Here is a 22,066-nt window from a genome sequence, read left to right as displayed (position 1 = left end):
TATTGTTTATAAATTGCCCAGTCTCTCAGGGATTTTGTTACAGCAGTACAAACAGGCTAAGATACTTGATTTTATTTGCTTTCCTTTTTAAACCATATTCACCTTTTTTTTTTTTTTTTTTTTTTTTTGAGACAGGATCTCACTCTGTCACCCAGGCTGGAGTGTAGTGGTGACATCATGGCTCATTGCAGCCTCAAACTCCTGGGCTCAGAAGATCCTCCCATCTCAGCCTTCTGAGTAGTTGGGACTACAGGCACACACCACCTCACTTGGGTGATGTTTTTATTTTTTATAAAGACTGTCTTGCCCAGGCTCTGTATTAACCATTTTTAAGTACAAGCATGCCTCAGAGATATTGTAAGTTTGGTTCCAGATCACCACAATAAAGCAAATGTTACAATACAGGGAAATCACATGACTTTTTTTGTTTCTCATTGCACTTAAAAGTTATGTTTACATTATACTGCAGTCTACTAACTGTGCAATAGCATTATGTCTAAAAAACCAATGTGCATACCTTAATTTTAAAATATTTGGAGGAGGCAACAGATGCTTCCACTGATTATTCTCCCCACAAAAACACCAAATTTAACAACTATTTACAGAAAAAAGCGCCTCCATAAGAACCAAAAATCAGGTGAGTGATCATAGTACCTGGTTTTTAACTTCATATCTCTGAAAGAGGCACTGAAGAGGGTAGGAAAGACAGTCTTAAATTGCTGACACTACCCCTTTCCCATCTCTTGCACAGAGAGAGAATCTGTGTTGCTTAGGGGTCAGGAAGAGCACAGCAATTGTAGGATGTTGCATTGGAACTCAGTGCTGTCAACACTGTGCAGAACTCAGCTGACACCCACGGAGGCAGCACTGAGATGAGCCCTAGCCAGAGGGAAATCATCCATCCCAGGGGTCAGAACCTGAGTTTCCGCAAGCCTCATCTCCATGGGCTAAAGTGCCCTGGGGTTCCAAGTAAACTTGAAAGGCAGTCTAGGCCATAAGGACTGCAACTCCTAGGCAAGTCATAGTGCTGTGCTGGGCTTGGAGCCAGTGGACATGGAGGGACATGCAACCTAGTGAGACACAGCCAAGGTAGCTAAGGGAATGCTTGCACCACCACTCCCCCTATCCCAGGCAGCATAGTTTGCAGCTTCAAAAGTGAGCCCTTCCTTCTGTCTGAGGAGAGGAAAGGGAAGAGTAAAGACAACCTTGTCCTGTGACTTGGATATCAGCTCAGTCTCAGTAAGACAGGGTACTGGGCAGAGTCCTAAGGCATCTAGCTCCCAGACAGCATTTCTAGACACACCCTGGGAAGAAGGGAACCCACTGCCTTGAAGGGAAGGACTCGGGCCTGGCATGATTCACCACCTGCTGACTAAAGAGCCTTTGGGCCCTGAATAATCAGCAGCAGCAACCAGGTAGAACACACCATGGGCCTTGGGTGAGACTCTCAGATGTGCTGACTTGCGGTGTGACCCAGCACATTCACAGCCGTAATGACAAAAAGGAGAGACTCCTTCTGCTTGAGGAAAGCAGAGGGAAGAGTAACAGGGACTTCGTCTTGCAGCTTAGATACCAGCTCAACCACAGCACCACTTGGTAGAGCACCAAGTGGTAGGCTTATGGGATTCCTGATTCCAGGCCTTGGTTTTTGGCAGGCATTGTTAGACCTACCCTGGGACAGAAGGGAACCCACTTCCCTAAAGGGTGAATCCCAGGCCTGGCAGCATTCACCACAGCTGACTGAAGAGCCTTTGGCCCTTAAGGGAACATGGATGATAGTGTGGGAGTACTCCTCATGGGCTTGTGCTGGTGGTGACTGAGGGGAGAGACTCCTATGCCTGGGGAAAGGAGAGGGAAGAGTAGGAAGGACTATGTCTTGTGGTTTGGGTGCCAGCTCAGCTGTAGTAGAATGGAGCACCAGGTACCTATCTCAAGTTTCCAACCCCAGACCCTGGCTCTGAGACAGCATTTCTGGAGCCACCTAGGGTCTAAGGGAACTCATTGCCCTGAAGGGAGGGACACAGCCTAACTGGCTTTGCCATCTGCTGACTATAGAGCCCCAGGGCCTTGAGCAAACATAGCCAGGGAGTAGGTACAATGGGCCTTGGGTGAGACCTAGTGTTATGTTGGCCTCAGGTCTGACCTAGTGCAGTGCCAGTGGTGGTGATCACAGTCGTGCTTGTATCACCCCTCCCCTAGATCCAGGCAGCTCAGCACAGAGAGAGCAACTGTGTTTGTTTGGGAGGAAGTCAAAGAACAAGAGTGTCTACATGATAATCCAGAAAATTCTTCCAGATTTTATCCAAGATCACCAACATTGTCCCTCTGTGACTATGCAAGAACCACATTGTTACTGGGCTTGGGGTCATCCCTAATGCAGATATGGTTGCAGTGACCAAAAAGTTAGATCACAATACTCAAGTCTCTTTGAATACCTGGAAAGCCTTCCAGGGGTGGGTACAAGCAAGCCTAGACTGCTAATACTACAATAAATACCTAACTCTTCAATGCTCAGAAACCAACAAACAGTCACAAGAATCAAGGAAAACATGGCCTCACCAAACAAACTAAATAAGGCACCAGGGTCCAATCCTGGAAAGACAGAGATATGTGATCCTTCAGACAGAGAATTCAAAATAGTGTGTTGAAGAAACAAAGAAGTTCAAGATGAATTCAAGAGATGGAATTCAGAATCCTATCAGATAAAATTAACAAATAAATTTAAATAATTAAAAAGAATCAAGCAGAAATTTTGGAGTTTAAAAATGCAATTGACATATTGTAGAATGAATCAGAGTCTCTTAACAGCAGAACTGATCAAGCAGAAGGAAGAATTGGTGAGCCTGAAGACAGGTTATTTGAAAATGCACAGCCAAAAGAGACGAAAAAGAAAAGAATATAAAAGGATGAAGCATACCTACAAGACCTAGGACATAGCCTTAACAGTGCAAATCAAAGAGTTATTGAATTTAAAGAGGAGGCAGAGACAGAAATAAGGCTAGAAAGTTTATTCAACGGAATAATAACAGAGAACTTTCCAAACCTAGAAAAAGATATTAATATTCAAGTATAAGATGATTATAGAACAACAAGCAGATTTAACATAAGACTCCTAAAGGGATTTAAAAATCAAACTCCCAAAGGTCAAGGATAAAGAAAAGATCCTAAAAGCAGAAGAAAAACGAGGAAAGAAAGGAAAGGAAAGGAAAGGAAAGGGAAAAGGAAAGGGAAAGGGAAAAGGAAAGGGAAAAGGAAAGGGAAAAGGAAAGGGAAAAGGAAAGGGAAAGGAAAGGAAAAAGGAAAGGAAAAAGGAAAGGAAAAAGGAAAGGAAAGGAAAGGGAAAGAAAGAAAGGAGGGAGGGAGGGAGGGAGGGAAGGAAGGAAGGAAGGAAGGAAGGAAGGAAGGAAGGAAGGAAGGAAGGAAGGAAGGAAGGAAGGAAGGAAGGAAGGAAAAGAAAGAGGGAAAAAAAAGAAAGAACAGAGTTCCAATATTCCTGGCAGCAGACTTTTCAGTGAAACCTTATAGGCCAGCAGAAAGTGGTATGACATATTTAACGTGGTGAAGGAAAAAAGCCTTTTACTCTAGATTAGTATATCTGGCAAAAATATCCTTCAAACATGAAGGAGAAATAAAGACTTTCTTAGACAAACTGAAGCTGAGGGATTTCATCAACAACAGACTTGCCCTCCAAGAAATGCTAAAGAAAGTTCTTCAATCTGAAAAAAAAAAGGATGTTAATGAGTTGTAAGAAATCACCTGAGGCCACACGCAGTGGCTCACGCCTGTAATCCCAGCACTTTGGGAGGCCAAGGCGGGCGGATCACCTGAGGTCAGGAGTTCGAGACCAGCCTGACCAACATGGTGAACCCTCATCTCTACTTAAAATACAAAAATTAGCTGGGTGTGGTGGCAGGCGTCTGTAATCCCAGCTACTCGGGAGGTTGAGGCAGGATAATTGCTTGAACCCAGGAAGTGGAGGTTGCAGTAAGCCGAGATCGCGCCATTGCACTCCAGCCTGGGGAACAAGAGTGAGACTTCATCTGAAAAAAAAAAGAAATCATCTGAAGGTACAAAACTCACTGGTAATAGTAAGTACACAGTAAAACACAGAATATTATAACAGGGTCATTGTGATGTATAAAATACTCATATCTTTTTTTCCCCCCCACTGAATGAGTCTCTTTTTATTCTCTTGGTAATCTCTTGCAGTTAACTACTTCCGTTGTAGGTGATGAAATGGGTAAGGCTCCACACTTCAGATGTTGGCACTGCTATGAGCATGGTCTTTCCCTTTATTGCAACTCATAATCAAAACCTTTGATTCATTTTTATATTCCAGTCCCAGAAGTAGTCAACACTGTAGAAGTTAATTGATGAGTAGTAGCCTACAACCAGGCTCTAGCTCCTCCAGGAACACTACAGGATGAATTTGGTTTAACTATACATTAAACTAAAAGGCATTCTCTCAAATGAGTTTAAATGTATTTTATTTTTAGACAACCTACATGACACGTTTTTCTTAAAAACAATGCCTCCACTCCAAATAAATCATGGTCAAATTAAGTGAAGAGCTCAAGATGACATCAGTCCCATTTGTCTTAAGTCCTGGTGTTGTGTGGATGGCAAGCAGAAGCCAGTTATGATGACAGGTGATAGATCCAAAGTAATTGCCAAATTTGTTAACATTTTTCCATTTCTAAACCATCCTTAAAGAAAATCATATATGAGGTCACACCATCCTCACGGTAGTCCAATAGAGCAACCATGCCATCTGGATCCATGTTTTCACTAGTAAAGAACTGGGAGTTTTTGAAATTAGCAAGGATGTGCTTGATTTGTTCTGCAGCCCCTGTCATAAAAGGTTTTACTCTTTCTGGTCTCTGTTCTTCAAGTTTGCCTTTGATTGATTTCATGTAATCTTTGATGTATTTCTCGCAGGCTTCTTTTGTGAAACTTCTCCTGCAGGTGATGGTTCATGACAATATCGACACCAGTGATTACTGCGCTTTAGGTACCTTCGCCCTCCCTGCCTTCAGCGGAGGCATTTCCACCAATAAGCAAGTCATCAATGTTACCTTGTGTCCTACTGACCATCTTCCCCTCCACCTCCAGGCACAGCCCGGATCTTGTAGTTGTCGGAGAACATCTCATCGTAGCTGAGGAGGTCCGGGTAGATAATCATGATGGCAAATGAAGGGAGAGGAGGGAGGCGCTAGCTTAGCAGGAGCCAGAAACTCGGAGTAAGCGCGGTGCAGCTGGGGCGGCGCTGGGAGGGAGTGGGGAGCGGGCGGAAAAAGCTAAAATACTCATATCTTAAGTAGAAAGACTAAAAGATGAACTGATCAAAAACAATAATTACAACAACTTTACAAGATATAGTACAATGAGGTATAAATAGGAACAACAACAAAAATTTTTTAAAGGAGGAACAAAGTTAAGGTGTGGAGTTTTTCTTAGTTTTGTTTATTTGTGCAATCCATGTTAAGTTATCATCAGTTTAAAATAATGGGTTATAAGATATTATTTGCAAGCCTCATGGTAACCTCAAATCGAAAAACATACAATGAATACACAAAAAGTGACAAGCAAGAAATAAAATCATACCACCAGAGAAAATCAGCTTCACTAAAAGGAAGACAGGAAGAAGGAAAAAAAAAGGAGGAAAAGACCAGAAAACAAGTAACAAAATGGCAGGAATAAGTCCTTACTTGTCAATAACATTGATAGTAAATGGACTAAACTCTCCAATCAAAAGACATAGAGTGGCTGAATGGATTTAAAAAACAAAACTCAACGATTTGCCTATAAGAAACACACTTCACACATATAAAGACACACGCCGACTGAAAATAGAGAGTTTTCAGGACAAAAACCATAAAAAGAGACAAAGAAGGTCATTTTATAATAATAAAGGGATCAATTCATCAAGAACATATAACAGTTGTAAATATATGTGCATCCAACACTGGAACACCCAGACATACAAAGCAAATATTATTAGAGAGATAGATACCAATACAATAATAGCTGAAGACTTCAACACGTCCACTTTCAGCATTGCATAGATCATCCAAACAGAAAATCAACAAAGAAATATCAGACATAATATGCACTATAGACCAAATGGAACTAATATGCATTGACAGAACATTTTATCTAATGGCTGCAGAATATACATTCTTTTCCTCAGCACATGGGTCACTCTAAAGGACAGACCATATCTTAGGCCACAAAACAAGTCTTAAAACATTCAAAATTTAAAATAATATCAACTGCCTTCTCTAACTACAATGGAATAAAACTAGAAATCAGTAACAAGAGGAATTTTGGAAACTATACAAACACATGGAAATTGAACACTATGCAGCTGAATGAACAGTGGGCCAATAAGGAGATTAAGAAGGAAACTGAAAAATTTCTTCAAACAAATGATAATGGAAACACAACATACCCAAAACAATGGAATAAAACCAAAGCAGTATTAAGAAAAATGTAAACCTGTAAGCACCTACATCAGAAAAGTAGAAAAACTTCCAATAAACAACTTAATGATGCATCTTAAAGAACTATAAAAGCGGCTGGGCGCAGCGGCTCACCCCTATAATCCCAGCACTTTGGGAGGCCGAGGCAGGTGGATCACGAGGTCAGGAGTTCGAGACCAGCCTGGCCAACATGGTGAAATCCTGTCTCTACTAAAAATACAAAAAATTAGCCGGGCATGGTGGCGCATGCCTCTAATCCCAGCTACCTGGGAGGCTGAGGCAGGAGAATCACTTGAATCCAGGAGGCAGAGGTTGCAGTGAGCAGAGATCGTGCCACTGCACTCCAGCCTGGGTGAAAGTGTGAGACTCCGTCTCAAGAAAAAAAAAAAAAAAAAAAAAAAAAAAAAGAACTATAAAAGCAAGAGCAAACCAAACCTGAAGCTAGAAGAAGAAAAGAAACAATAAAGATCAGGGCAGCACTAAGTGAAATTGAAATGAAGAAAGCAACACAAAAGATCAATGAAACAAAACGTTGATTTTTCGAAAAGATAAAATTGACAAACCTTTAGCTGACTAAGAAATAAAGAGAAGATTCAAATAAAATTAGCAGTGAAAAATGAGACATTATAATTAATACCACAGAAATTCAAAGGATCATTAAAGGCTACTGTAAGCAACTATATGCCAATAAATTGGAAAACCTAGAAGAAATGGACAAATTTCTAAACACATAAAACCTATTAATATTGAATCACAAAGAAATCCAAAACCTGAACAGAACAGTAACAAGTAATGAAATCAAAGCCATAATAAAAAATCTTCCACCAAAGAAAAGCCTGGGATCTGATGGCTTCACTGTTAAATTTTACCAAACATTTAAAGAAGAACTGATACCAATCCTAATCAAACTATTCCAAAAAACAGAGGAGGAGGGAATACTTTCGAACTCGTTCTACAAGGCCAGTATTACCCTGATACCAAAAAGAAAAACACATCAAAAAAAGAAAACTACAGACCAATGTCCCTGATGAACATTGATGCAAAAATCCTCAACAAAATTACTAGTAAACCGAATTCAACAAGACATTAAAAGATCATTCATCATGACCGAGTGGGATTCATCCCAGGGATGAAAGAATGGTTCAACATATGCAAATCAATGTGATACATCATATCAACAGAATGAAGGACAAAAAGCATATGATCATTTCAACTGATGCTGAAAAAGCATTTGGTAACATTCAACATCCTTTTATGATAAAATCCCTCAAAAAACTGGATATAGAAGGAACTTACCTCAACATAATAAATACCATACATATGACAGACCCATAGCTGACATCACAGTGCATTGGGAAAAACTGAGAGACTTTCCTCTAAGATTTGGAACACTACAAAGATGCCCACTTTCACCACTGTTATTGAACATAGTACTGGAAGTCCTAGGTAGAACAATAAGACAAGAAAAAGAAATAAAGAGTATCCAAACTGGAATAGAAGAAGTCAAATAATCCTTGTTTAAAGATTATATGATCTTATATTTTGAAAACTCTAAAGACTACCAAAAACCTTTTAGAACAGATAAACAAATTCAGTAATGTTGGCTGGGTGCAGTTGCTCATGTCTGTAATCTGAACATTTTAGAGGCCAAAACAGAAGGATTGCTTGAGCTCAGGAGTTCAGGATCAGCCTAGGCAACATAGGGAGACTCCATCTCAAAAAAAAAAAAAAAAAAAAAAATTAGCTTGGCATGATGGTGCATGCCTGTGGTCCCAGCTACTCAGGAGGCTGAGGTGGAAGGATTGCTTGGGCCCAGGAGATTGAGGCTGCAGTGAGCCCTGATCATACCACTGCACTACAGCCTGGGTGCAAAGTGAGACCCTGTTTCAAAAAACAAAACTCAGTAAAGTTACAGAATACAAAATCAACATACAAAAATCAGAAGCATTTATATATGCCAGCAGTGAACAATCTGAAAAAGAATTCAGGAAAGTAATCCCATTAGCCCATTTATAATAGCTACAAATAAAATTAAATACCTAGGAATTAACCAAAGAAGTGAAAGATCTCTACAATGAAAACCAGAAAACATTGATGAAAGAAATTGAAGAGAACACAAAAAGATGGAAAGAGAGTCCATGTTTATGGATTGAAAGAATCAATATTGTTAAAAGGTCCATACTACCCAAGGCAGTCTGCAGATTCAGTGCAATCCCTACCAAAATACCAATGACATTCTTCACAGAAGTAGAAAAAAACAATTTTCAAATTTATACAGGTCCACAAAATACCCATAATAGCCAAAGCTATCCTGAGCAGAAAGAATAAGACTGGAGAAATCACATTACCTGATTTTGAATTATACTACAGAGCAATAGTAACCAAAACAGCATGGCAGTGGCATAAAAACAGACATAGACCAATGGAACAGAATGGAGAACCCAGAAATAAATCCATACATCTATAGTGAACTCATTTTTGACTAAGGTGCCAAGAACACATATTGGGGAAAGGACACCATCTTCAATAAATGTGCTGGGAAAACTGAATATCCATATGCAGAAGAGTGAAACTAGACCCCTATCTCTTATCATATACAAAAGTCAAGTCAAAATGGATTAAAGACTTAAATATAACACTTCAAACTGTGAAACTACTAAAAGAAAACATTGGAGGAACTCTCCAGGTCATTGGACTGGGCAAAGATTTCTTGAGTAATACCCCAGAAGCACAAACAGCCCAAGCAAAAAATGGGCAAATGGGATCACATCAAGTTAAAAAGCTTCTGCACAACAAAGGAAACAATCAACAATGTGTAGAGACAATCCACAGAAGGCGAGAACATATTTACAAACTATTCATCTGACAAAAGATTAAAAACCAGAATATATCAAGAGCTCAAACAAATCAAAAGGAAAAAAAAAATCCAATAATCTGATTTAAAAATGGGCAAAAGATCTAAATAGACATTTCTCAAAAGAAGACATACAAATGTCAAACAGAGGAGGGCACAGTGGGTCATACCTGTAATCCCAGCACTTTGGGAGGCCAAGGTGGGCAGAACACTTGAGGTCAGGAGTTCAAGACCAGCCTGGCCAACATAGTGAAACCCTGTCTCTACTAAAACTACAAAAATTAGCCAGTCATGGTGGCAGGCGCCTGTAATCCCAGCTTCTCAGGAGGCTGAGACATAAGAATCGCTTGAATCCAGGAGGCAGAGGTTGCAGTGAGCTGGGATCCTGCCATTGCACTCCAGCCTGGGTGACAGAGTGAGACTCTGTCTCAAAGAACCAAATGGTTAATAGACATGTGAAAAGGTTCTTGACATAACTGATCATCAGAGAAATGTAAAAAACATTTTCTTTGCTCATCCAAAACTACAGTGAAATATCGTCTCAACTCAGCTAAACTGGCTTTTATCCAAAAGACAGGCAATAACAAATGCCAACAAGGATATAGAGAAAAGGGAACCCTCATACACTTTTAGTGGGAATGTAAATTAGTACAACCACTATGAAGAACAGTTTGGAGGTTCCTCAAACAACTAAAAATATAGTTGTCATATGATCCAGCAATCCCACTGCTAGGTATATACCCTAATGAAAGCAAATCACTATATTGAGGAGATATCTGCATTCCCATGCTTATTGTAGCACTGTCCACAATAGCCAAAATTTGGAAACAACCTAAGTGTACATCAGCAGATGAATGGATAAAAAAAACATGGTGCATATACACAATGGAGTACTATTCAGCCATAAAAAACGTATGAGAGCTTATCATTTGCAATAACATAGATGGAAATGGAGATCATTATGTTAAGTGAAATAAACCAGGCACAAAAAGACAAACTTTTTGTATTCTCACTTATGTGGGAGCTAAAAATTAAAACAATTGAACACATGGAGATAGTAGAATGATAGCTACTAGAGGCTGAGAAGGGAAGTAGGTGGGGGATGTTTAATGGGTACAAAAAATAATTAGAAAGAATGAATAAAACCTATTATTTGAAAACACAACAGAGTGACTATAGTCAATAACAATCTAATTGTACATTTAAAAATAACTAAAAAAGTATAATTGGATTGTTTGTAACACAAAAGATAAATGTTTGAAGTGACTGATATCCCATTTAACCTGATATGATTATTATGCCTTGAGTGACTGTATCAAAATATCTCATAAACCCAATAAATATACACACCTGCAATGTACCCCAAAAATTAAAAATTCAAACAATTTAAATATTAAAAATAGATATTTTGTTGCTAAAAAATGCTAACAGTCATCAGAATCTTCAGCAACTTGTCATCTTTTTGCAGTTGGAGGATCTTGCCTCAATGATATTAAGGGCTGTTAACTGGTAATGGTTGCTGAAGGTTGGGGTGGCTATGGCAATTTCTTAAGAGAAGATAAAATGAAGTTTGCCACATAAATTGACTGTTCCTTTCACAAAACATTTCTCTGTAGCATGCAACGCTGTTTGAAAGCATTTTACCCACAGAACTTTCAAAATTAGAGTCTATTTGGGTGTTAATGGCAAAACAAACAAAAAAATAGAGCCTATGCTCTCAAGCTCTGCTACTGCTTTATCACCTGTGTTTATGTAACATTCTAAATTCTTTGTTGTCATTTCAACAATTTTTACAGCATCTTCACCAGGAGTAGGTTCCATCTGGAAAAAAATTTTTTTTTTTTTTGCTCCATAAGAAGTAACTCCTCATTCATTCAAGTTGGTTTTTCTGTTTGTTTGTTTTCAGAGACAGGGTCTCTGTCACCCAAGCTGTAGTGGAGTGCAGTGACATGATTACAGCTCACCACAGCTGTGAGTGCCTAGGCTTAAGCAATCCTCTCATCTCAGCCTCCCAAGTAGCTAAGACTACAGGTGCACCCCACAACATCCAGCTAATTTTTTTAATTGTATCTTTTGTACAGATGGATTTTCACTGTGTTGCCCAGGCTGGTCTCAAACTCCTGGCCTCAAGCAATCCTGCTGCCTCAGCCTCCCAAAGTGCTGGGGAGCCACCACACCCAGCCTCTGTTCAAGTTGTATCATGAGATTGCAGCAATTCAGTCACGTTTTCAGGCTCCGCTCTAGTTTTCTCGCTATTTCCACCATGTATGCAGTTATTTCTTCCAGTGAAGTCCTGAATCTCTCAAAGTCATCCATCAGGGATGGAATCAGCTTCTTCTAAATTCCTACTAATGTTGATATTTCGACCTTCTCCCATGAATTTTAATGGCATCTAGAATGGTGAATTCTTCCAGAAGACTGTCAATTTACTTCGCCAAAGTCCATCAAAAGAATCACTATCGGCGGCGCGGTGGCTCAAGCCTGTAATCCCAGCACTTTGGGAGGCCGAGACGGGCGGATCACGAGGTCAGGAAATCGAGACCATCCTGGCTAATATGGTGAAACCCCGTCTCTACTAAAAAATACAAAAAACTAGCCGGGCGAAGTGGCGGGCGCTTGTAGTCCCAGCTACTCGGGAGGCTGAGGCAGGAGAATGGTGTAAAACTCGGGAGGTGGAGCTTGCAGTGAGCTGAGATCCAGCTACTGCACTCCAGCCTGGGCAACAGAGCGAGACTCTGTCTCAAAAAAAAAGAATCACTGTCTATGGCAGCTGTAGCCTTATGTAATGTATTTCTTAAATAATAAGACTTGAAAGTTGAAAGTACTCCCTGATCCATCTACAGAATGGATGTTGTGTTCGCAGGCACGAAAACATCATCAATTTCTTTGTACATCTCTAGCAGAGCTCTTGAGTATCCAGGTACAATGTCAACGAGCAGTAATATTTTGAAAGGCATCTTTTTTTGCTGATAAATGGGTCTCAACAGTAGGCTTAAAATATTCAGTAAGTCATGCTATAAACAGATGTGCCATAATCCAAGCTTTGTTATTCCATTTATAGAACACAGACAGAATAGATTTATCATAATCCTTAAGGGCCCTAAGATTTTCAGAGTGGTAAATAAGCACTGGCTTCAACTTAAAGTCGCCAGCTGCATTAGCCCCTAACAAGAAAGTCAATCTATCCTTCGAAGCCAGACATTGACTTCTCTCTAGGTATGAAAGTTCTAGACAGCAGCATCTTCCAATAGAAAGCTACTTCATCTACAATGATAACGTATTGTTTAGGGTAGCCACCTTGATCAATTATCTCAGTTATATCTTCTAGATCAGTAGTCCCCAACCTTTTTGACACCAGGGACTGGTTTCATGGAAGACAATTTTTCCGCGGACTGAGGGGTGGCGGTGGAGGGGCATGGTGGGGGCGGGGCAGGGAAATGATTTGGGGATGAAATTGTTCCACTTCAGATCATCAGGCATTAGGGCATTAGAGTCTCATCCTAGATCCCTCATATGTGCAGTTCACAACAGGGTTTGCGCTCCTGTGAAAATCTAATGCTGCTGCTGATCTGACAGGAGGCGGAGCTTAAGCGGTAATTCTCACTCCGCGCCCACCCCCACCCCGCCGCCACCCCGCCCCCCACCTTCTCCGGCTGTGCTCCCTTGTTCCTTACCAGTACGGGTCCAAGGGACGGAGGTTGGGGACCCCTGTTCTAGATAACTTGCTGTAGCTTCCACATCAGCATTTGCTGCTTCACCTTACACTTCTTTCTATATTATGAAGACAGTTTCTTTCCTTAAACTTCATGAACCAACCTCTGCTAGCTTCTAACTTGTCTTCTGCAACTTCCTCAGCTCTCTCAGCCTTCACAAAATTGAAGAGAGTTAGGGCTTTGGTCTGGATTCAGCTTTGGCTTAAGGGAATGTTGTGGCTGGTTTGATCTTCTATCCAGACCATTCAACCGTTCTTCATATTGGCGGTAAGGCTGTTTCACCTTCTTATCACTCATTTGTTTACTGGAGTAGCACTTTTAATTTCCTTCGAAAACTTCTCCTTTGCATCCACAACTTGGCTGTCTGCTGCAAGGTGGCCTAGCTCAGCTTTCAACATGTCTTCTGCACTAAGCTGAATCATTTCTAGCTTTTGATTTAAAGTGAGAGATATGCAACTTTTCCTTTCATTTGAACACCTAGAAACCATTGTAGAGTTTTTAACTGGCCTCATTTCAGTATTATTGTGTAAGGGAACAGATAGGTCCTAGGAGAGGGAGAGAGATGGCAGAACAGCCTGTCGGTGGGGCAGTCAGAACACACATTTATTGATTGATTGCTGTCTTCTATGGGTGTGGTTTGTGGTGCCCCAAAAGAATTACAACAGTGATTTCAACTTATCACGGATTATAGATCACCATAGCGGATTTATGAGAAGAAAAATAATAAACGCAGTCATATTGGTAGTGTTCTAGTCCTAGATACATTCATGCATGTTTTTATTGATAAGCACCATAACTTCAATTTCATATGCATAAAAATGTTCAAAAAAGTGTACATTCTCTTTTAGTACCATAGTGAGTCAACATTCCCCAACAAAAACTGGATTTCCTGTAAAACAGGTTACGGTAGCGAGTGGGGGGTGAGGGATGCTTTTCAGAATGCCAAAGGTCAACATGTATCATCTTCTGTAAGTAAAATGTATGTATATGCATACCTTTCTTTCAGTTTAAGACAAGGGGGTGTCGTGGGGAATTATCGTGTAAAACTACACCACTACCTTAACCATAAAAATCAATTATGTGCTTTTCTTTGGTTTGTTGGTCAAAGAAAAAATTACAACTCAGAAAACTTTCTTGGAGATGCCTATGCTCAGTGTATCCCAACTTTAGGCATATCGGGTACAATATTGATTTACAAAAAGTTCCTCTAATCAATGCTGAGCTAATAACTTACCGTGGAAAGAGTAATTGATCACAGCCATCCCTCCAACTGGAGTCAACTTTCATGACTGTTCTGATTTCCTTTATTTTGGGGCAGTTCATCCAAACTTCTAATTAAACGGCAACTACCTCACTTTTGATAAGTGGTTTACAAGAAACAGCAACAACAAAGCAGTTGCGGAGGAAAGAAAAGAAACACAGTTTTAAAAAAACGGAAAAGAAATCTCCCAGGAGAAAGGGATGTGGAGACTGAAAATATGGACAATTTCCACACTAAGACTTCCAAAAGAATATGCAAGATCGGAGCAAAACTTTCAAGGGCTCTTTTTCAGTGTAATGCTAGCGACGAAGTTCAGCTTGAAAAGCTCAGGGCTTAAAAAAAAACAACAAAAAAGACAATACGCAGAATCGTTTGGCTTCAGCAAAACCCACCGCAAAGATGGCGGTGGGACGAAGCCCCTTCTCCCGGCGCCGAAGCCTCTCGCCTCACATTTCCCACAAACCCTTCTCCGCGCCCCGCTCGCCGAAACCTGCCCGGCCGGTGCCCGGCCACTGCGCACGCGCAGAACGACGTCACGTGCGCTCCCAGGGCTTGGCGGAGCTGGCAGGAGGGGCCTTGCCAGCTTCCGCCGCCGCGTCGCTTCAGGTCTCGGACGGCGGATTCGCGCTGCCACCGCCGCCGCGGGGCAGCCGGGGGGCAGGGAGCCAAGCGAGGGGCGCGCGGTGGCGCGGCCATGGGACTGAGCAGGATCCGGTGACAGCAGGGAGCCGAGCGGCCCGGGCCCTGAGCGCGTCTTCTCCAGGGGGCCTCGCCCTCCTGCTTGCGGGGCCGGGGCTCCTGCTGCCGTTGCTGGCGCTGCTGCTGGCTGTGGCGGCGGCCAGGATCATGTCGGGTCGCCGCTGCGCCGGCGGGGGAGCGGCCTCCGCGAGCGCAGCGGCCGAGGCCATGGAGCCGGCCGCCCGAGAGCTATTTGAGGCATGCCGCAACGGGGACGTGGAGCGAGTCAAGAGGCTGGTGACGCCTGAGAAGGTGAACAGCCGCGACACGGCGGGCAGGAAATCCACCCCGCTGCACTTCGCCGCAGGTAACCGGGGCCAGCGTTCCCTCGCCTCGCTCCAGACCCTCCACCTGCGCACCCGGGGCCCACAGGCCTGAAACCAGTGATCCTCCGCCCACTGACCTTTCTCCAGGGCTCTGGTCCTGGTGATCTCGCTCTCTTCCAGTAGGGACTGAGGAGATTAGGGATGGGGTGAGCGTGCCACACTCACTGGAAGTTTTTGTTTTGTTTTTTTTTTTGCCGAGTGTGAGGGGTGGTTTGGGGTTTTGGCTTTGTTTTGTTTTACAGTATCAACAATACCTGTACCAACTTCCGGTCTTGTTACCCTAGAAGGCCTCTACACACAAGAAAGAGTAGGGGACGTAGTTGATAGACCTTATGATTTAAAAGGTCAGTTACCTCCAAAATTTTTCGTTCTTGCGAGTTCCATTTGGGTTAAGGTCTTGAAGGACTTTGTAAAATACAAGGAAGTAATTTAGGAGGAGTAACTTAATAGGACCTTGACACATTAGAATTAGTTGGTTTATCAGAATAGCCAATCATTACCAAGCTTCTGGAGTGACTAGAACTGGAAATAGGCAAGTTTGGGAGAACTGAAATCTGACTTAGGCTGGGTGCGGGAAGCCTTAGACGCGCACACACACACAAATACACACACACAAGTTGAGGTGGAAAGTAGTAGTGTAAGAGAAAAGCTGGTGCAAGTACTTGAGCTTGAATCTAGAATTTAAGTTGGGATTAACCTTGCTTCATTCTGAAATTTAGATCGTTTGAATTACATTAATACATATTAGGTTCACTTCATGATATAAGCATGTTAAATTTAGTCGAAGAATTTAAAAGAGCCTTAGATGGGATATTCAGCTTATTTCCAAAAAACATGCATGCTTTTCACTTGTAGGAAAGATTATGACTTTTTCTAACTTCAGGTGAGTCATGCGTAATTGAAAATGGGAGTACCTCTTCTTACCTCTGACAATCCTGGGTTTTTGTTTTGTGTATTTCATGAATGTTTAAAACAATTTTTTTAAAAATCAGGGAGTACTGTTAAAGTACTCCTGTTCTTTTGGAGCTAGGTTGATGAAGAGAAAAGGAGCAGTGAGAAAGATTTCCTGTTTCACAGATACTACTTTTACACTTTCTACCAATTGGAGATTTGTTCGCTTTAACCTGTTACGGGTTTTAAATGTAAATACTACCAGGAGGTATGCTTTTTTGACCAATTGCACCTTTGTTGGATTTCCACTGGGGAGTCTTTTAAAAAGAAGAAAGTTTGGAGAATCTAGGTGGGAGAATTAAAAACAGTTTGTGGGCAATGGAAAGAGAAGGAAGAATACTTAAGTCAAATCACACCTAGTTAGCCTTTTTTCCTGAAATTTTGGTGCTAAGTGCTGCTGTTCTTGAGCTAATTTAGATTGTCCTGTTTGACCATGTAGTCAACTTTTAAACAACTGGTTTGGCAAACTGTCACGATCAACTGATACATAAGCCAAAGGGTAGGGTTACTTAGATTCTGTTCGGTTGATCTGTGGGATAAAAATAACCAAGAAAGATCTTAGTTGCTACCTTTTAAGAATTTGGTGTATTAGTGAGTTCATATCTGAAAATAGTAATATTTAGAGGTATAAGGTTATGGTATTAGATCCTCACTGACCTTGTTCCTTCTCTACCTTCCCGCCTTCAGTTCTGTCCCAACATTTCAAAGCATTTTTTTACATAGGTTTCATTTTGTTTGTTCAAGTTTGGAAAACTTAATATTTTGGAAACCAACCCACCCCTCGCAACTTACCCAAATTATCAGGTATAGGTTATAAGATTAAGAGGTAGAGGTATGAAAAGGAGTAATAAAAATTATGAGGTGGGGGTTCTTCATTCAACCAGAGCTTTTGAAGTCCTGCACTTCAATCATATAAGAAACTTTTTAAAAAACTGGCTTTGTAAATTTAATCTGAATTTTAGGTTCATCAGAGAGAAGCTCTTTAAGTGCATCTAACTACCTTTTCACTTAATATATGGAGGATACACTTTATAATCTGTTGTAGGTAGTGAGTTATCAGTCATGTTAATGTGCCTGCAAGCATACTGTTGGAAGTTCAACACAGGTGGTGGTATTATGTAACTGCCTGACCAAGCAGTTTCTCATGTTTGTACATCAGTCATAGAGTTAGCTGTTGGAGGTGATGGGGGACATAATTATTTTAAAATTTTTTATAGCCAGTTCAAGTTTGGAGATTTTATTAGAGGCGGCATGTTTTTGTCTTTTTGTTTTGATTCCCAAGTAGTATTAGCACTGAGAGGTGCGTGCAGACCACAGAAAATGAAAATCAGTTTAGAAAACATTTGGTTTAATTTCATCCCCAAAAGTTAGTTCAATTAAAAGAATAATCAGTTGCCAGCACCAAGACAGTTAAATTCTATTAATGAAGAAGACAGTCAGCATAAACAGGAATTTTCCTTCTACTAGGTGATTTTTTTATTATTGAACTAGACTGCATACTTTTCTTCTAGATAAATATTATTTAAGAAGTAATTTCTTAGGAGAAAAATGACTCTGAAAATTGTTTCCTTTTCAGTCCGCCTGCCACTGCCCCCGACCATACACAGATATACACAAGATAGGAATAATTTTTATTTATTTTTTTTGAGACAGAGTCTAGCTCTGTCTCCCAAGCTGGGGTGCAATGGCACGATCTCAGCTCACTGCAACCTCCATCTCCCGGGTTCAAGCGATTCTCCTGTCTCAGCCTCCTGAGTAGCTGGGATTACAGGTATGCACCACCACGGCCGGCTAATTTTTGTATTTTTAGTAGAGACAGGGTCTCACCATGTTGGTCAGGCTGGTCTCAAACTCTTGACCTCGTGATCCGCCTGCCTCGGCCTCCCTAAAGTACTGGGATCACAGGCGAGAGCCGCCGTGCCTGGCCAGGAATGATTTTTTTCCAACACATAACAGAACTTGTAGAGGCATGTTGGTGGTAGGGTGGCTGTTGCTCTAATTTTACTAAAAGCAAAAGTATCTGAAATTCTTGACAGTTAATGCCCTAGAAAACAACAGATTTCAGTAAAGAAGACTCTGCTTCTCTGAGCTTATTTCTAAAAAGTAAAGAAGAGGTGACACAAACTTGGGGAGAAAGTCATCTTGATGCCATCATAGAAATGAAAGAAATATGTGGCATTCCTTACAATCTTAGAACTCTTGGAGTAGAGGTAGAAGCTTGCATTGTAGAATCCTAGCTAAACAAGGTAACGCTTGTTTTATATTTATAGTATGTTACTATTAGTATGAGTATGCTACTGAGCCATATACATTGGACCAGTTAGACTGGACTTGGATTATTATATTCAATTGTGTGAATCAAATGTAAGATGGGATTTTTTTATTCAGAGGAGAAAAGTGGAATCAGAGCGTCTGGAATTTATTGCACAAGCATAGGAAAATTAGTGTTGCTTATTCTAGAGATGAAAGAAGACTATACCATGTTACCATCTTCACATATGTGGAAGAATCGCAAAGAGTGAGTGGATATTACTTGTGTGGCTTTGAGAGTCAAAACTAAGGCCAGTAGGTGGAAGGTTACAAGGGGTCAGACAACCTTTAACAATATTCAGCCATGGAACTGGCTGGATGTATCCAAGCAGTGGCTGGATTGGCATTTTTCAGAGATGTTGTAGAGAGGATTTCAGCCTAGTTCAGCCAACAAGTTATAATCTCATTGGTATAAGAAAATGGGATGATTCCTCCAATTTGAAGGCTTTGATTGCTCAGCTACCAAAGATAAACTAGCTTTTGTGATTGCCATTCATATCTTTTCCCAAAATGATAACTATTGGAGACCTCCAGTAACCTCTCAGTAACATTTCCTTCTTTGGCTGTAGGCCAATATCATAGTTGTAAGAGATGCACAAAATTTATCCAACACTCTTCACCTGGAACTACAATTATAGATTGTTGTTTTAAGGATTGGTTTTTGCTGTGGGAGATGTTTAAATCATACATCAGCAGGAAACCCCTAGTATCAAATAAAGATCAATCTATTTAGGAATTCATCATCTTTCTTGACTTGTCAAAACTCCCAGTGTATTGTCAAGATTTTGAGCCATACCTTTGCCCTCAGCTCTTGCTGGATTTAGAGGTAGACAGATGACTTCAATAACAAGAGTTTGGAGTACTCCTTTCAGTATTCCCCCATTCAGATGGTCAAAATTTCATCACTGTAGAGGCCATGGCATTATTTTCCAAGTTTCTACCAATCTGGCCAGACAGTCTATCTATCCCAAGTTGAGATGGGCAAAGTCCTCTCCCTTGTATTCTTCATTCTTAAGAAATACATTTGGGAAATACTTTTCTGGATCTTAGCAAACTGAAGTTAATAGTAAATGAGGCCCAGGCACGGTGCCACAGGCTATAATCCCAGCACTCTGGGAGGCAAAGGCAGGAGTATCACCTGAGCTCAAGAGTTCAAGACCAGCCTGGGCAACATGGTAAAACCTCATCTCTACAAAAAAATAGAAAAATGAGCCGGACATGGTGGCACAGGCCTAACACTTTGGGAGGCAAAGACAGGAGTATCACTTGAGCTTAAGAGTTCAAGAGCAGCCTGGGCAACGTGGCGAAACTTCATCTCTACAAAAACAATAGAAAACTTAGCCAGGCATGGTGGCGCAGGCCTGTAGTACTAGCTACTTGGGAGGCTAAGGTTGGAGGATTACTTGAGCCAAGGCTGCAGTGAGCAGAGATTGCGCCATTGTGCTCTAGGCTGGGCAACAGAGGGAAACCTTGTAACACAGAATAGTAAATGAGAGGTTTAAAATGACATTCCTCAGAAAAAATCTGTCACTGAGAGTCCTGACTGACTGTTGCTTGAAAGCCGAAGGCTGTTTGATTATACCTTCCAGTCTCCCAGACCACAGGAGCTTTGTTTTGTGGCATTTGTTGACATTTTTCCAGAACTTTGCCTTTGGACAAAACCCTATGTGATAGCCTACCTTTAGATATTGCAAGACATCGCCATCTCATATGGTACCAATGGTATTATCAGTGATTAATCCCACCTTTGGACTATAAAAGACAGGAGGGGAATAGCACTTAGTTAAACTTCCTAAGAGTCTAAGTTGGTTTCTCTGTAGGGACTTGACTGCCTCACAGCTTTTGGGAAGCCATTCAGATGAAAGCATGTTTCCAGTATAGCAGCAAAATATGATACTATTAACAATAGTCATGGTTGGCAAGCAGTACCCGGAGCTGCTGAAACTGATGGCATCTAGATAAGTAATAAATTTGACAAGAAGCTACTTTCTCTGTTTTCACAAATCATTAACACCACATTCTTTGTGAGGGTCCTTTCCTATTCCAGCAGAGTATTAGACATGCATTAAACAAATGTCTGTCAAGTCCTACTATATGCCAGACACTGACCTTGTCCCTGAGTAAACTGAAATGAATAGGACACAATACCTGCCATTAACTGACACGTGGTTAATGTGGTCAACAAATACACTTTACAGATAGGCCTGCTTTGCTTCACTGTAAGCACTATGTAGTAGATTCATACTCTCTATATGGTTTCATCAGGATTTTCACAAGTAGAACAGTGTTTGAAGTTGAGTGCTGTTCCATAATTACAAAATAAACTACAGTATGTCCTGAGAAGCCATGACTACCAACTTTATTTAGGCTTCTGGTTTCTCATAAAGAGATCCTTAGAATATGGAGATTGACATTGACTCTGAGGATATGCCTATTTATGTTCTACCTGGCCAGTGAGAATGTGATCAGAATATACCCTGCAAAGCATTTTTTCTTCCAGAAATTGATGCTTAACAGAAGTACTTTGAACTATTCTTGAGACCATAACAATAGGGATTTTATCAAGGATTACTCTTCAGTTTGGGAGGTATGATTTTTTTGGGGGTCGGGGGTGAGGCACAGAGTTTCACTCTTGTCGCCCAGGCTGGAGTGCAGTGGTGCGATCTTGGCTCACTTCAACCTCCACCTCCCAGGTTCAAGCAATTCTCTTGCCTCCTGCTTCAGCCTCCCGAGTAGCTGGGATTACAGGCATGTACCACCATGCCTGGCTAATTTTTATATTTTTAGTAGAAATTGGGTTTCACCATGTTGACCACAGTGGTCTCGAACTCCTGACCTCAGGTGATCCACCCACTTCTGCCTCCCAAAGTGCTGGGATTACAGTGTGAGCCTCAGCGCCCAGCCAGGAATTATCTTAAATCTAAAGATTTCGCTAGACTCCAAACAGCTTTTTTTTTTTTTTTTTACATAGCTACCTATTGACTGCCTCCAAATAATTTACTTTAAGTGCCCAAGATGTGGCTTCAAACTTTCAAAATCTCAGACTCTTCATCTACTGTCTCAGCATAGCAGATTACATTCACTCACATATTGTAGTCCTTACCTTATGAGTGTAAAATCATACTGACCTCTCCTATCAGTCACCAGACTGATTTCAGACATCTTAATGACTAGGAAATCATGTTGATACAAACATTGACACAGAAGTAATCTGTGTCTTGGAATGTTGGTAACTATGTGGGTATAATCACTTTACCCATTCTACCTATATCGATTGCCTCAGCTAAAACTTAGTTTCAGTAATGTCTTTCTCTTTAACTCTGATTTCACCCAACCCTCTTCTCTTTCCAGCCTTATTTTGACAGAAAGCTACTACTTGACCTTCTTTTAGATCGCCAATCCTTTGGGACAGATATCTTCCCACTTGACAC

General features: G+C 41.1%; 1 protein-coding gene and 1 pseudogene across 2 annotated transcripts in view; one reads left to right on the top strand and one right to left on the bottom strand.

The window, feature by feature from the left end:
- Positions 1 to 4,165: 4,165 nt before the first annotated feature.
- Positions 4,166 to 5,197, bottom strand: LOC104680995 (annotated as a pseudogene). The gene has a single exon (XR_750528.2). The product of XR_750528.2 is annotated as a translationally-controlled tumor protein pseudogene (transcript).
- A 9,591-nt stretch (positions 5,198 to 14,788) lies between these two features.
- Positions 14,789 to 22,066, top strand: part of TNKS2 (tankyrase 2) — a 68,449-nt gene continuing 61,171 nt past the window's right edge. Inside the window, exon 1 of the mRNA XM_010387095.2 lies at positions 14,789 to 15,355. Coding sequence (XP_010385397.1) covers positions 15,157 to 15,355 — 199 coding nt within the window. The 5' untranslated portion in view covers positions 14,789 to 15,156. The remainder of the gene's footprint in view (positions 15,356 to 22,066) is intronic.

This window comes from Rhinopithecus roxellana, chromosome 11 (genome assembly GCF_007565055.1).
Source record: "Rhinopithecus roxellana isolate Shanxi Qingling chromosome 11, ASM756505v1, whole genome shotgun sequence".
NCBI lineage: Eukaryota > Metazoa > Chordata > Mammalia > Primates > Cercopithecidae > Rhinopithecus > Rhinopithecus roxellana.
The sequence above is the reverse complement of the archived record's forward strand: the minus strand, read 5'-3'. Positions and strand labels throughout refer to the sequence as shown.